At 35.2% G+C, this 15,818-nt stretch overlaps 2 protein-coding genes across 4 annotated transcripts in view; one reads left to right on the plus strand and one right to left on the minus strand.

Moving 5' to 3' along the window:
- Positions 1-4,819: 4,819 nt before the first annotated feature.
- LOC110184892 (uncharacterized) lies at positions 4,820-7,349 on the minus strand. Its single transcript, XM_020953538.2, has 3 exons — positions 5,467-7,349; positions 5,330-5,420; positions 4,820-5,276 (listed from the first exon to the last, which is right to left on the minus strand). The coding sequence occupies exons 1-3, from the start codon at positions 7,234-7,236 to the stop codon at positions 4,894-4,896; spliced, it is 2,244 nt and encodes a 747-aa protein (XP_020809197.2). The 5' UTR covers positions 7,237-7,349; the 3' UTR covers positions 4,820-4,893.
- Positions 7,350-14,676: 7,327 nt separating this feature from the next.
- Positions 14,677-15,818, plus strand: part of beat-IIIa (beaten path IIIa) — a 45,170-nt gene continuing 44,028 nt past the window's right edge. Inside the window, exon 1 of one of the 3 annotated variants that reach the window (XM_086835122.1) lies at positions 14,677-14,863. The gene's annotated coding sequence lies outside the window, so the exon portion shown is untranslated. Of the gene's footprint in view, positions 14,897-15,818 lie in introns of all 3 variants that reach the window. The other 2 variants (XM_020953499.2, XM_086835123.1) reach the window with 2 other exon arrangements.

Genomic DNA, 15,818 nt, shown 5'->3' on the forward strand with positions numbered 1-15,818 from the left:
TGTAGATAAACGATTGTCGCTTAAAGCCCCTGATGTGCCAATTTTCATGGTTGATGCCACTCCTTGGCGGTCCTGTTTTCCGATTGCCGCCTGTGGAATATCCTTTAGATGCTGACACAGTTTCCAAGGTAAAACTTTTGTCGAGTTTTCAATTTGCTTTCGGTTATCGAAGCCAGTTTCGCAAAAAAAAAAGTATTAACTTTTTCAGATAATTTAAATTGTTCAACTACAAAAAGTACCTTCAAAATCATATTTTCTTTAATTTAATTTTCTTACGGCATAGCATCAATTTGGCCTAGACCTAGATCTAATATTAAGTTTATATATTAAATAATAGCTAAAGAAGTGAAGTCTTTCAAATACTTGTGGAGTTATTTTTGTTTATTTTGATCCTAAGCACATGTATTATTTGTATATATTAAGTTAGTTAAATTAAATAATGTAAAGCAAGAGTGCCTAAAGTATATTTTCAGGTTCACTTAATGCATAATTAATTTTTCTTTTTTATAATTATAAAATTGTGTAGTTAAAGCAATTGCAAACTATTTTCCTTCAGTGCATTGAGTAATTTATAAGCGATAATTATGTCAGCTGTATTATTTTATGACACCACAAAGTATAGCCCTCGCATTGTCACTTGATAAGCTGCTCATTTGCAATCAGCCAAGTAATTGCATAGCAACTATGGATATCTCAACCTCAACTCAATGGAACACTGTCACACTGCCACACTGGCAGATGTGTCGTGACCCCAAGAACTGTCATTGTTCGTCACCTAGAAGCTAATGCACTGACATAACCAACCATCCGGCCAAAAGGACCATCCATCCATCCATCCATCCTTCCATCCTTCCATCCATCCATCCATCCAGCGACCCACCATTCCGCCCATTCATCCATGCATCCATCCGTGCCATCCATCTCTTGTTAGCTAAACACAATCGAATGTCAGACAAAAGACATCGCTAGAATGCAGTTGGAATATTACGTATACGTAATATCTGACTCACTGACTGACTGACTGAGTGACTGTTTGTCTGCCTTTGCACTTTACTTTTTTATGCACAAGCTATTCTTTTTTTAACCCCTAAGCCTCAGGCATTTAATTGAACAAGTGAGCACTTTATTAAAATGTCACTCAACTGTGTTTAGTAGTACGATACAGTTGGCCGTTTCCAGGTGAAATGAACGAGGAAGTGCACCATTTTTGGAGGAGGGTGATGCAGTCGGTGAATTGCCGGTGACGTGGTCTGCACAAATTTCATTACAGCTATGTCAGGCATTCTGACAGCAAGTTTCACCTACATTTAACCCTAGCAAACAAAAGAGTGTTGAAAACATGCATTTTCTTGAAGTTTTCGACAAAGAACTTACTCTAGAATAATTCAATTTGGTTGTAATTTACATTTTAAATATTTTCAAAGGGAGTCTAATGAGCTGAAATCACAAGTAAACGAATTTATTGATTGGTTTTACCAATCGAGACTTGTTTTTCCTCAATTAAGGCATCTTAACAGTAAGTTAATACCCACACATATCCTTCTTTAATACTGACATCCCTTAAAGTTTTTCATTGATATATAATATACCCTTTATTTTCTCAAATTACCAGGTAAAAAAAGGAGAGCTACACAAGCAAAGGGAAAAACCCGACTTGGGCTGCATTTAGCGTATGCATATTTAATATTTTCCCGGCAAGTTGCAGCCAAAACAACAACTGAAAGTCCAGAAACTCCATGGTTAAAGGGGAAAAAAGGAAGCAAAACAAAAAAGTGAACACAGCTCTCATACTCGTATATCATTTGACCCTGCTAGGAGTTACCCCTTAAGTCCTTTTTCCCCATTTTCCAGCTAACAAGAACCCAACAACAGGAAAACCAAAAGAGGGCGAAAAAAAAATATAAAGTTTTGAAATGAAAAAGCAGTCAGCATATGAAATGAGTTTATTACTCAAAATGTGTGTGTGTGTGTGTGTTTGTGGATGTGTGTGGCACGCTTTAAGTGGAATGCACCATGTGTGTGTGTGTGTGTGAGGGGAGCATAAAGAGGGGCGTGGCACATAAACAGGAAAGGGCTGACGTCCTTCTCCGCTGCAGGCAAATAGTTAACTAGATTTATTTATAAATAATTTCCAAGCATAAATCGCTACGCAGCTTAATCAAATTTTTGCAACAAAACAGTGAGAGGCAAAGGTATATGGCCAGGATGTAAAAGAAGAAATTTTAGATTGTTAAAATGTCTTGGAATTGCTTAGAATTATCTTAAGGATATTATATTATATAAAATGATATTATTATAATTAAAAATCTCTTTTAGTGAATTATTCCTTCTTGTTTAACTTATTTCCTTTTTATATTCCTGCTTAAATTTCTTTTTTCCTATATTAAATTTATAATAATTGTTTTATAATAATATGTAGAAATAATATTAGTATTTATTTCTACCTTAAAATGCTTAACTTTTACCCACAAAACCCTCAAATAAGAGCAGAAGTATGCTTATCCACCATTGCTATTCCCGCCTAAGCGAAACAATTTCCGGTCTAAAACGATTACAGCTTTGGCGCGCACTGTAACCCATTTCCCTTACTCTTTTTTCTTCTTGTTTGTCATGATATTCGTAATATGGCGGAAATACTTATAGCATCATCATCATCATGATCCTTTCGCATTCGGTTGTGCAGGAAAGGGAAATGCACTGGCGTAAAGGGAAATGCTCCAAAAACACCAAACTGCGTTAATTGAGCGCGACAGCAGTTGAAACAACGTCGAATTATATAATGTAATGTAATGCCGGGTCATTGCAACACTGCAACAGCAGGAAAGCGCAACGGAAATTGGCTTATAGATACCAGGTCATAGATAGTCAGTTCCGCCTTCCGTTCAACCAAATTGCAGATTGAAGATGCAAATTTGAACGTGCATTGCATATGCTCTATTGAAAGGTGTGCTGTCGAGTATCCCAAATTGCTTTTAGTGTAGAAAAGTATGCCGCCATCAAAAAAACATGTGACTTTCGGTAAAGGGAAACTCAATAAGAAGGAAAAGTAAAAAGAAGTATATCAATCGAATGCTAATTGTCTTCTATATTCTATTTAATTTTTAAATGAGTAGAAAAGCCAAAAATTTGAATATTTTAGGCTTTTCAGGATAGTTAAGAGATCTATTTTAAAGTATTTATGATTACCTATAATAATATTTTTCATTCTTTTTCAAATCTTCTTTGAATTTCCAAGTAATTTTAGTACCAAAATATTTTCCAATTAAAAAGAAACCCCATTATTAGATGTTCTCAATCGCCTCTCCTGTGTTTTTCAACCATTTGACTAAGCGCATTAGCTTTAGTTTTAGCATTTTTTTCCCTCCCAAAACTTCCGAGCCCAAAAATAGCTTTTAGTTGAGGGAAATAAAGGTGCAGAACATATATATATATATCTATATAGCCAGAGTGCTAGGAGAGATGGTAGAAAGACGCTCTTCTGCATTAGCTCGCTTGCAAGCGGCTCAAGTGCAAAATCGAATTTAGCTAACGGAATTTCGTCTTGCTTGCCAAGAATCCCGCAACCCCCTTCCTTCTTTCACCTGCAATGAGTACCTTTAACTCTTTAGCCCACACTTTCCCCTACCAAAAAAAAGGAAGGAAAGGAAAAACTGGAAAAATAAAAAGGAAAAAATTCCTCTAACCTCTTTTAGCAGAAGCCGACGATGCGACGATGGCGATAAGCGCTTGGAACATGCGTGCTAAAAACACATATAGGGGCAACCAATAGAATATCATACACTGTGAAAAAATATCTATAATTTTTTAATAATTTGTGATAATTTAGGGAGTGGAAAACAGCAAAGTTTCTCATTATTTAAGTTAAATGTAGCTGGTTTCCTTAAATAACATAAAGTTATATGGTTTTTAAATTAAATAGTTATTGAAATATATCTCCCTCTTTAACTAATTTATTTATTATGTTATTTTACTATATTATTTATTATTTACTGTACTAATGAATCATATTTCTCACTGCAATAAAATTAGCTTTTCAGGCTTAATTAAATCCATTATATTCTATAATTTAAAATTTTTATTATATCAAATAGATTTCTTCCAGTGCATGAGTGCACCTGTCTTTTCCCTAATGTTGGTCACAAGACCAAAAAAAAAAGTACCATAAAAAATACACCCGAAAAGGGTGATGCTTTGGGGTGACCGTGGGAAGGAGCTGCTTAGTTTGGGGCCAAAGGGTGCTGCAAATTCAGCTGCAACAGCAGCAGGAGCACCAGCAGCAGCATCAGCACCTTTGCCATTAACCTAACTCGGTTCGTTTTGGTTCGGTTTTTCCTGGCTGCTGCTGCTTCTTCTCCTCTTTTTTTGCTATTAGTTTTCGCCACATGTTTGTGTGCTCCACCTCCCCCCTTCCACCTTGTCCTGTTGAACAAGCTGCCCTGGAACACATACCTGAGCTCACCTGTTCGTTTTTTGTTTTTAAGTGCAACATGAAATGTGCATACCAAGGAGCAGGCCAAACTAGACACGGACCACGAGCCTGGACAGACTCAGAAGGCTTCCCCCTCTGACTTTGTCCTGCCCCCCGCTAGACACATCCTTAGATCCTGATACCTGCTACTTCACCGCAAACTAATACACTCCCAGTGGCTTGTACATGTAAGCAGGTATATGCGTTCAATGTTTTCATAGTCTTGTTCAGAGTCCAGAAACTAAGATATATGGCAGCTGCCAAAATATGCAAAACATGACTTCAATATATATATGGGTCTTTGGTAAGACCTTAGAGAACTCTAAGGAAATACTTAATTTGAAGCAAGAGTTCGTTAAGAATATTATATTTTAGTCGACACCAACATAAAACAAATCAAGGATATCAAAAGTAAGGTTTGTATTTTAGTTTTCTCCTTCTTCTATTACTGATTCCACTTGCGATATTTTTCTTATGAGGCGATTGTGCTCTAATCTCAGTTTCTGAATAACCTTTTGCTTGGCCTGAAGATGCTCCTTTGTGGCATCATAATCTCTTAGCATTTCCGGATAATGCATTAAGCTACCACGCCGGACATTTTCTATTTCCTTTTTAAGACTTTTTCTCCTGATCATTCCAGTATAGAGAAGATCTCGGAGTTCCTTTTGCCTTAGCCTCTTGGACTTTAGTTTCTCCTTCATCTCTTTCAGCTGATCTCGACTTGATCTCTTCTTTTCCTTCAAATGAGCCATTGTGTGGACATCATAGGTAACGCGATCCTTTAGACGGTTAAGCTCAGCGTCCCTTTCTTGAATTACTGAATTAATAAAAACATAATAAAAAATATAAAGAGTAAATTACCATTAATCTTGGCGCATATTTTTTGAATGACTGCCTGATTGGTCAAATATTCACTAACGCCAATGCCCTGGTCTTCCATTTTCTCAGATTTCTAAGATATATATATTATTATACTATAATAAATAAATAAAACTCACAATCTTAATGGTTGCCAGCTCATGTTGAACAAAGGCCAACTTCTGTCTCGATTTGGATACTTCATCGCGTACTTTGTTCATCTTTTTGAACTGATCTTTGATCACAAAACTCAGACGATCGTATCCATCCTTCAAGAGAGTTTTCCTAACTTTGGCCTCGAATTGCTCGACCTTTTCAACTTCAAATCTTTTGGCAAATTTCTCCTGATCTTTAAGTTCGCCCAAAAGTTTATCGGTGAATAATTTTGCCTCCTTTTCACGACCCAACTGAAAGTCTAGCTTCTTAATAGCTTCCATGAAACGAGGTCTCTGTATCTCATCATTTCCCCCATCCATATTGATATATGCAAAATCCTTTCGGAGTATAAAATACTCAAAAATTATGACATCGAGATTGTGATTTTGATGCAAAAACTCTTTATATTGATCTACAAGTTTTTTCAGTTCATCTATTAGTTTTTCAGTATCCAAAATTCGTTGCATACGAGGCCTAAAGGCCAACTTTGCAGCCTGTTCGAGTAATTCATCAAGGAATGCGTCCAACTTTTCGATTAATAGCAAACGATATTTTTGGTCTGCACTCGACGAAGAGCTCTCAAGGTCCACATTAATTTTTTGATCGCCAATGTTCTTCATAAGGACAGATATATCCTCCACTTGGGGTTCTTCTACATCACTAGGTTCTTTCACCGGTTCATCTTCACTTTCAATTAGATCATCCAAACTAATATCTGAACTTTGATAGCTTTTGGTCTTATGTATTCTATAAGTTTCAATTTCATCTAGAGAACTAATTGGTGCCTCTGATACATGGGATTCTTCGCTATAACGATCAACGGGTGTTACATACTCAAAGTCAGCTTCTGCATCGGCTAATTTCAATTTTTCCAGAGTTTCTGTACTGGAAATGGCTTCGATATCTGGCACACTACCAAAAATCCTTAGAAAAGCATTTCGTTCAGCTGTTTCATCTATCGATTGCTCCTCAGGTTCCCTACAAGGACTCTCTGCTTCGAGCATGTACTCTTCCTCATCGGAATTCGATAAAGGGATCAAATCATCTACTTTCGAAGGCTTCTTTGGCTCTGACTGTAATTGGGTTTTCCCTAATAGAACTTCAGAATCCTTTTTTTGAGCTTTCAGTTTGCGAATTTTGTTTGGACCCCATAATTTATTCTGCGATTTTTTACTTCCCTTCGAGAATGTAGACAATTGAGTTTTATTTGAAAATATAGTCAGGGCAGACCCTGAGGAGCTTAAGCCCGAACCCAGAGAGTAATTTCTAGAGATATCATCCCGATTGAAACTCCTTAGACTAACATTTCGAGTTGATATCTTTGAAATTACCGACAGTTGGGACTTGCTTTCAGAGAGTTTAAATGTTTTGCCTTTTGGTTTTTCAACCACTTTAAAGGTGGCTTTATTCAGGTTCCATTTATCGTTTCTGGCATATGAATTTGAAGAATCTCGTATTGTTCTAGTTTGAGTTTCCTTCTTTAAAATGGGTTTAATAGATTCTATTTGCTTTTTGGTTTCTTTCTTAGTGATCTTCGTCTTTTTATCAGTTGGAAAGGTTATAGGATACGATTTGAAATCTGTTTTTTTGGGCTTATCATCTTTGTTGGGCTTCTCAAATCGAAGTTTTTCCTCAGCACTTTGCTTAGTGGCCGAGCTGTCTAAGGATCCCGATGTTTTAGAATCCAATCCTGAAGTTGTGCCATAAGTAGACTGAGATGAGATTGTGGAAAACCTTATGGTATTTTCACTCATTGCGAAGTAAAATATTAAAATCCGCAAACAAAAACTCAACAAGAACAAAGAACAATCAGAAAATAAATAAGAGCAACAAACGAGTATGGTAATGAAACAAAAGTAAATGTATAATTGACATAAAACTGAAATGTCACCAGGTTTTTAGAAGAGAGTTTTGTATTTTTAAATTAGTAATTTGTGCGCATTTAATTTCTTTGGGATTTTATATTATTCCTCCCTCTTTTAGCTTTCACTTTTCAGCATTTCAAACTCCACTTTGCACTTCAATCATCAATCCAAACATCACCCATAGACAGTATGCCAAACACTTGGCAACTTCTTGTGGCTCCACACATTTACCTGCTCCCAAAACTACAAAAAAAGAAAGGAAACAAGGATGCTGGGAAGAATAAATCTCTCTCTTTCCAACCGATTCTTCCCTTTTTGGCTGACTAACTTGTCAGTGTCTCGTCTCCCCCCCTCCCCCCTTTTAGGCGCCTTTCCCCCGAAGGAAGCTGCCTGTTGTTGGTTAATATCATCACTCATGTATGCCGCATACTAAAGAGAATTTATCATGTCTGTAGCTGCTGCTGCTCCTGCTGTTGATGCAGGATATAAAAAATAGTGCAAGTTTGGGGGAAGGAAGGAAGGACCTGGAAGGACTGGAGGTTTCGGGTTCGAGGCTTTTGGGCTTTCGTCTGCATTGCTTAGCCCCGAGCTGTGGCGCCTGCCATTGTCGCTCAAGTGTTTCGGCAAACTGGCTTCCCATCTATAAGGAAAAGTGTTGGTGGAAGAGGAAAAAAAAATTGCAGGTGATGGAGGTGCAAAAGGAGGGGGAAGGATAGAAGGATTGTCGTATTCAGGGGTAGCAAACTTGTCAAAGGATCATGATAGACTAGACTGAGATAATTGAGGATTTTTATAATAAAAGATCTTGAAGAAGCTAGTTTTGATTGCTTAGAGAACTTTGCGTGTTGGGTTTTCTTTAAGGATAAGTTAATCAATTAATAAAATGATAATATTTAGTGAAATATATATAGAAAATTTGAGATTAACTTGTAAAATTATTTGTTGCTTTGTTTCTTCTTGTATTTTTTAGTTACTTTAAAAAAGTAACTCTGTTAGAGATATTCTAAATCAAAACTCTTTGAGTTTGCTTTAGAATAATACTTTATTATTGTACCTATATGTTGATACATAAGTTTTTGATTTATTTTTTAATGAATTGAAATAAGTATTTCTACCAGAAATATTTCAGATAAAATATCGTAGAGTGTGGTTAAAATAATACCTTCTTATTGAACCTATAGATAGGTTATCATAGTTCTTTTCTGTATTTTTTAATTAACTTAAATGAGTACCTCTATTTATATTTTAGATAGAATTTGGTAGATTTTGCCTTAAAAAAACACCATCTTTTTGAACCTTAATCCAAGGTGTTGATTTTTATAGAGTATTCTCACTTTCGATATCCTTTTTAGAGGCATTAAGTTTTTCGTTTGATGTTGTTGCCACGGCTGCTGCTGCATATTCGCAAATTCGTTTACGTTTACCTAGCCACCTAGCAGGGGCACCACGCCCCCCCTCAGTTACCTTTCCCCCTCCCCGCGGGCGACCACGCCATCAGCTAAGTAGATTTGGGCTACCTGCATGCAGCTATGCTGCAGGTGCAGCATTTGAGTGGGTTTATATATAGAAATATATAGTATATATCATGATAGTGGGAGAGTTAAAAGGGGTTTTCTCTCTTTCCCTGGCAAATTGCCTAAAACTTTCTTTATATTTGATGTAATGAATTCCTGTGAGAATGGCATGGAAAAGAGATTTGAGATAGAATGAGGTTGGTGCTGGTCTGCAGAGAACCATAGAAAAAAAACACACACACACAGACACTGGGGACTGAAGCATACACTGCGTATGCGTAATTTGTAACAGATATTCCACATACGCCATGTTGTACACTCTCTCTCTGTGTCTGTGTGTGTGTGCGAGTTCCGTTTCCGCAATTAAAATGTTGATTACATGAAGTACGACTGCCGCTTGTTTGTTTCCCTTTTGGCCACGCCCCGGCCTTCCCATCCGATGCTGTGTGTGAGCGCCTACAAAGGGAAAAAGCGGAAATTATATGTAGATGCGGGCGTTTTGGCGCTTAGCCGAGGCTTTTCATTCAAAAACAGAGCGGTAACAGCACAGTAACAATGAGCAAAACACATAAATTTCAAACATTTGGTTGGATAGCGATAAGCACTCCGAAGAGAGGGTGGGATGAGATGCTCAGCAAGTTTAATGACTTGCCACAGAGTTTAAGCCGAATCGAGCAATCATAAAAACAAGTCGCAGAAAAAAAGGTCTGAAAATAACCACAATACTCTCAAGAGTAATTCATAATTAACGAAATGATATTTTTAGACCACAGACAGTTCTCAGAGTAAAGCGAGTTCGACAAGCAGTTTGTTGAATAAATAAATTGTTTACAGAACTAAAGTGAATAATAATAATATAATATAAGAAAAATACAGGCAATTTAGACTAAGTAACAAAAAAATAAATACTTATTCAATTAAATTAATGGTTAAATGAACAGAAATGTACTATTTTTCCATAATTTCTTTCTATAATAAACATCCCAGTTAACGATTTACAAGTATACCCATTCAGTAAGGTAAACAATATATAAACAACCTGTTAGTGGATCCTTATAATACCTAAAAATAGGTTCCATTTGCACCTGTCTAACAAAAACCCAAAAGAGAGTGAAAGTTTAATGCTCCGAAGACTGACAAAAAACACGCCTTACACCGTAATTAAATCAATCATACGACCTGTTGGTAAGGAGGCCAAGACAGAAACAGAAGCGAAAGGAGCAGCCCAACAAAAAGAAAAGGTGGTGTGACGCGACAAAGGTAACACCCCCGCAGTACACCTGGAAAAATTCACGCTGCCCTTGTCCCCCAACCCCCTCCCCTCCTCCTTGGTTTTTCCCCAGCTTGCTTAGCATAAATGAATATTTATAATTCAAACGCCTTTTCCCCTCACCATCAATTTTCCTACAGTATGCAAAACAGCGGCGGCGACTGAAGATCCTGCAAAGTGCTTTCCTTGACGAAGGGGAGAGAGTGATGGCCAAGTGTGGAAAATGCGTGGGAAAAGAAAGAATAATTTTTTATGAATATTTATTTGTTTCTTTTACGAAATCGAAGTTATGCATTTGCTGCTCGCTCTGGAAATAATGCTCTGTTAGACCCCCATTTTCTTTGTGATTTTTCCGCACGCTCAAAGTGGCATCAAAGTTTTTTTCCTCCCTCTCTCTTCGACTGCTGAAAGGTGCGTAAGACAATTTAATTTATTTGATGCATTAAAGCAGAAATATTAACGCAATAAATCAATGAGCACAAAAGTTTTTCGTTATATATATATTACTTTTGTTCTGTTTTGCTGCTCTCTCCTGTTTAAGTGTATTTTGTATTAATTTATGTGTGCGGCTCCTTAACCCTACCCACATCCCTTGTTCCCTTTGGACCCGGTCGACACAAAAAAAATACGTTCGTTACGTTCTTCCTTTTTGCGCGTATTTTTTTTATGACAGCTGCGGGTAAAGTTATGGAAGTGAAAGTTGACTTTTGGTAAAAGGGGAGGTGATTTCTTTGGAAATGGAAAGCCACTTTGGAAACCTTCAATATGCGAAACAATAAGCTACAGTCCTATAAAAATGAATATCATAACAACTCTATCAATTCAATAGCAGAAGAGAGCTTAAAGATTATACTTATAATTAACTAATAAATTTACCTTTTCAATAATTTTCTAAATCTCCCTAACTAACCTTATCTATACATTCCTAAATAGTTTGCTTTATGGCTAAAATTAATCCAATTGCTTGGCAATTAGTAGGTACTTTCCATTTCGTTTGTATTTTTAATATTTAATTTTCATCTTTGTGTCTTTATTAGGCAGCATTACGATTTTGTTATTTTTACCGCAAAAATGTTTCTGGTTGGAAAGGCATCTTCTGCTGAAGAGCTACATAAGCCAGACTGAACCATTAGCTAAGCACACAAAAGTGGAGAAGAGCTCTAACCTCTCCTGCAGGCTCCTCTTAAATACCCCTCCTCTATATCCTTGAACCACGTAAGCTTAAAAATTTCAAGTGCTTCACCGATTTCAGTCCGGAACAGGATTTAAGTGACCACACAGACATTTGCAAATGAAAACGAGGAGCAAGAATAAGGATAGTGAGAGGGGAAAAATTGAGTTTAAATGATTAAATTGTTTAATATTTTTAAATGATTATAATTGTGTAAATATGGTTTTTTAAGAAAAGATTAATTAATGTTTACAATGAAGATAAGTTGTATTAAAGTGGCATTATTGTTATTGGTTTACAAAAGTGAAATCTAAGTTTAAATTTTGAAAGGCTTTCCAAAATTGTATAGATTTAAATATAAGTTCCAATAAATAAAGATTTATATTATTTTTCTTAGATAAGAAAGATAATTTTGCAATTTAAATTAATATAAGTTGCTGTATTACTTCCCAAAATCTTAACCCTGTCTAAGACATTCTTCTATTTTGTATTATTTCTATTATTTTACTCTACTCTTATAAAACCTTAAATAAAATGAACTCTTTGGTATTTGCATTTAATTTCATTTTCAATTTGATTTCCATTTTTAACTCATTGTCATTGCTGTTGGGCAAACAAAAAAAAGCCACTTATTCAGTTCTGTGTGTGCATCGCATAGATAAAGTCATATATCAGGGATAATTTTTAAAAGCCCTTCCAGGACCCCTTTCCCAGCATCCTTGTTGCACTGACGTCATCAGTTGGGAATTTGGCTTTCTGGTCTGTTGGTTCATTAAATATTGTGATAATTTTTCATATTTATTTTTAAGTGGTTTACAGTGACAGTTAAATTTACATTTTATTTCATTAAGCATAGCGTCCATTTATATTTGATTTTCGTATCTGCAGTCATTTGTGCTTGTATGGCTGTGTGTGTATATATATTTATGTATTTGCTCGATGCATTTTTATTATTTTTATATTTTTGTCCTTGCATTTAATGCCGCTTAATTGTGCAAAAAGTATTGTGAAAATAATTACAATTTATTTTTTGGTTTGCAATGCATTGGGCTTGCCTTGAAACTCTTGTTTGGTCAACGGGGCGTATGATTGATGTTGAACAGTTTATATATATAGTTGATCTGTATAAGAGATATTAACGATACTTTATCGTCAAGTATTTTTATTGTTATTTTTTTGTGTATATATTCAATTGTTTTTAATTAGTAGTGAGCGAGTAATTTTCGACTATATGAAGTATATATATTCTTGATCACCAGTCGTAAAGTCGATCTAGCCATATCCGTTTCTCAATTATGAGTTTTGTCTCTATCCCCCTCTCTATCTCTTTCATTCTCTCTCTCTTTCTCTCTCTCTCTCTATCTTTCTCTCTCTTTCTCTCTCTCTCTCTCTTTCTCTCTCTCACACACTCACTCTCTGTGTATTTCTATAAATATGCTTGTTACTCTAGCTTTCTCTGCCTATCCCTAGAGAAACCTCTCTCTCTCCCGCTCTCACTTTCTCTGTTCTCTTTCCTCTGGGACTATAAATAGAGGCACTTCTGCCGCACCGGCCTCAGTCTGTCCGTGGCCTCCCCACTGTTTACATCTATAGTGATAGTGTTTAGTGATAGTGATTGCTCTTCGACCCCAAAACTATTACTTGGCCAATGCAAAACATCTGGATAAGCAGATGAAGAAGATCACTTAGATGAAACCATGATCAGCATAATTAAAGTCGCCAGGAATATAGCTCTACACTGGCTGAAATTAGGCTATGGCAACAAAGGGATAACCACGTGTCCTCTACTGCGGTAATTCAATCATTCAGAGTATTATAAATTTAGTCAAAAGCTTGCAACTCAGTGAAGGAATCATTTCCGACCATATAAATCATATATATTCTTGATCAGCATTAAAAGGCGACGCAAACTAGGCATGTTAGAAGAAAAAATTTATTTCCAAAATTTTTTCAAAATTTTATAAGGGTTTCAACTCATATTTAAAATTGGAAAAAATGACAAATTTTAGACTTGTGAAAATTTGTAAATTTTTAACCTAATAAAATCTAGTAGAGAACTGTTTTCCTATTGGAAATTAATGCATTTTTAGCTTAGTTTCTACATCAGTGCGTATACGTAATTTTTATTAGGACTGTTATCGAAATTTTTGTACTACATTTTCTGGGTACTATAAATTCATTCAGAAGCTTGTAATGATGTGAAGAAGTCATTTCAGACTTTAAAAATCATATATATTAATGATCTGGATTAAAAACTGAATCGATCTAGCTATGTTCGAAAGCAAATTAAATTTTTAAAATTTTTGTGAACTTTTTATGGAGAGTTACATCGTTAAATTTGACAAAATTTGACAAAAATTTTAAATTTATTCAATTTTAAAATTCAGTATACAGATTTGTTAGCATTGTTGCAAGTAGCACAGAAAGACTCTCCCAATTAAAATTAACTTATTTTTGGCTTAGTTATGATGCATAAAAACTTTGATTAACCCAAAAAACTAGCGTATCGACTTTTACATAAAGTATACATAATTTATTTATTTAGAAGGCCAAAATGGTAATGATTCCAATAAATCATACTTATTTATATTTTCAATCAACGTATAGAACGTTAAAAACGTAACAGTTTTAACGCTGCTTATAACATAGCACAAATGTAAGGAAATATCCCTTTATTTTGAAAAACTGAAGCGAAGTATAACAGCTTCCTGGCATGTTAAATGCTCTGCTATGTTAACTTACATAGTCATGAATAGCTGTTAACATTTAAGTTAATAAATAGTAATTTATCATAGAAAATATATATTTCATTTCTATTAAATAGATTTTTTTTTGTTCATCAATTAAATAAATTAATTTTAAATTTGTATTAGCACCAATAATATAAAAGTTTGAAAATTATACCAGCAAACTCAGTAAACTCATTTTATAAAACTTAGAATGTTTTCTTTCTGAAATATGTTAAGCAAATCATAAATTTATTCAAAGTACTGTTTTAGTGCGAAGAGGTATGTAATTTTTCGCTTTAATTCGTATTTCAGTATCTAAACCATACTCTTCTTATTGAAGTATACTTTTTAGTGCCAGTAGATATTATTTAATGTTAGTTTGAACTTCACAACAAAACTCCTTCTGCTAACTGCTAACTGACCTACACTCTGTTAACAATTTGAAACACTTTGGAAATGAAACAAATCTAAAGAGAAATGTATCACTTCTCTCTTTCACCACTTTCCTTTGCTCTTTGTTAGCAAATAGAAAAGCTTTCTACTCTCGCTCTCCCTTTCAGGCCACGAAGGTCGCTCCATCTACTGAGGTTCCGCCGCTGGCCGTGTGATGGCGCCACTCCAGCACTTACCGCCAGCAAACTTGAGTTTTTTTTTATTCACAATTTCAACTTTGAGACGAACGCACGTCGTTTTTGTCGCGCGCGCGGAATTTCGAAGTCCTCATTTTTGTCGTTTTCGAAGCGAACCGAAAATTCAGACGAAACGCACAGAAACTGAAGCACGCACACCCGACCCGACCACTTGGTGTGTGTGCGAGTGTGAGTGTGCGAGTGTGAGTGTGCGAGTGTGAGTGTTGTGTGTAAGAGTGAGTGGCCACTAAAAGTAATTCCATGTTTACAACAACAACAGAAAAAATAAGAGAGAAAAAACGAAAAACAAAGTCAAAAGAGAAACGAAAAGTGCAAGTGTGACGGCAAAAGAAAAATAATAACAGAAAACGCAACATAGCAAAAAAAAATCATAAATAAAATCAGCGGCGAGGGGGGGAAAAATATGCAGTTACAAAAATATTAAATCTCTTTGCAGACTTTTCCTTTTGCTGGAAAATGCGGCATTTGTTGCGTGCCAAGAGCATTTGTCAAGCATTTGCTGTTATTATTGTAAAGAAAAGTGGGGGAAAATTGGAGAAAACTGAGGAAAACTAAGAAAAACGGGGGAAACCGAGTAATTCCTGAGGAAAACTCAGGAAAACTGAGCAAATCTGACGAGACTGTTGCGGTTAATTAAGGCGCGAAAGTGGAACACAAGAAAATAATTAAAAGGCAACCACTAAGTCACTGAAAACAGCTAAAAATATTTAAAAAATCTATTGAAAAAGAGCGAGAAGTAAATATTAAATACTTAATTTTAAAATGTAAGATAAATAAGATCAAATCAGCTGAGTTTAACAGAAGATTATTACTTGAAAGGTGACCACTAAGCCAGAAAATTTTTCTAAATAAAACTACTGAAAAAGCGGATAAAAAAAAAATATATATACTCAATTTTAAAATTTGAATTTAAGGTATAAATTTAATAACTTTGTAATGTTATTTTTATTGTAAAGTTTATTTTTAATTGCTAAATAAGCAAGACAAATATCAGTGAAAGCTATTGAGTGAGAATAACTTCAAAAATTATATAAAAAGAAATGTTTATAAATAAAATGTATCTATTTCTAAATATATTTTTATATATTGTACATATATATGCACAAGCCTTTGTTTTCAATTATCAATATTTTTACA

This window comes from Drosophila serrata, unplaced genomic scaffold (assembly GCF_035046125.1).
Source record: "Drosophila serrata isolate PLE 108 unplaced genomic scaffold, ASM3504612v1 contig_275, whole genome shotgun sequence".
NCBI classification, from domain to species: Eukaryota; Metazoa; Arthropoda; class Insecta; order Diptera; family Drosophilidae; genus Drosophila; species Drosophila serrata.

Coding starts and splice junctions, on each gene's coding strand:
- LOC110184892 (XM_020953538.2), bottom strand. CDS start 7,236: ATGAGTGAAAATACCATAAGGTTTTCCACAATCTCATCTCAGTCTACT. Junction 5,421..5,466: donor AGCTGGCAACCATTAAGATT/GTGAGTTTTATT, acceptor TATATATCTTAG/AAATCTGAGAAAATGGAAGA. Junction 5,277..5,329: donor AATATGCGCCAAGATTAATG/GTAATTTACTCT, acceptor CAGTAATTCAAG/AAAGGGACGCTGAGCTTAAC.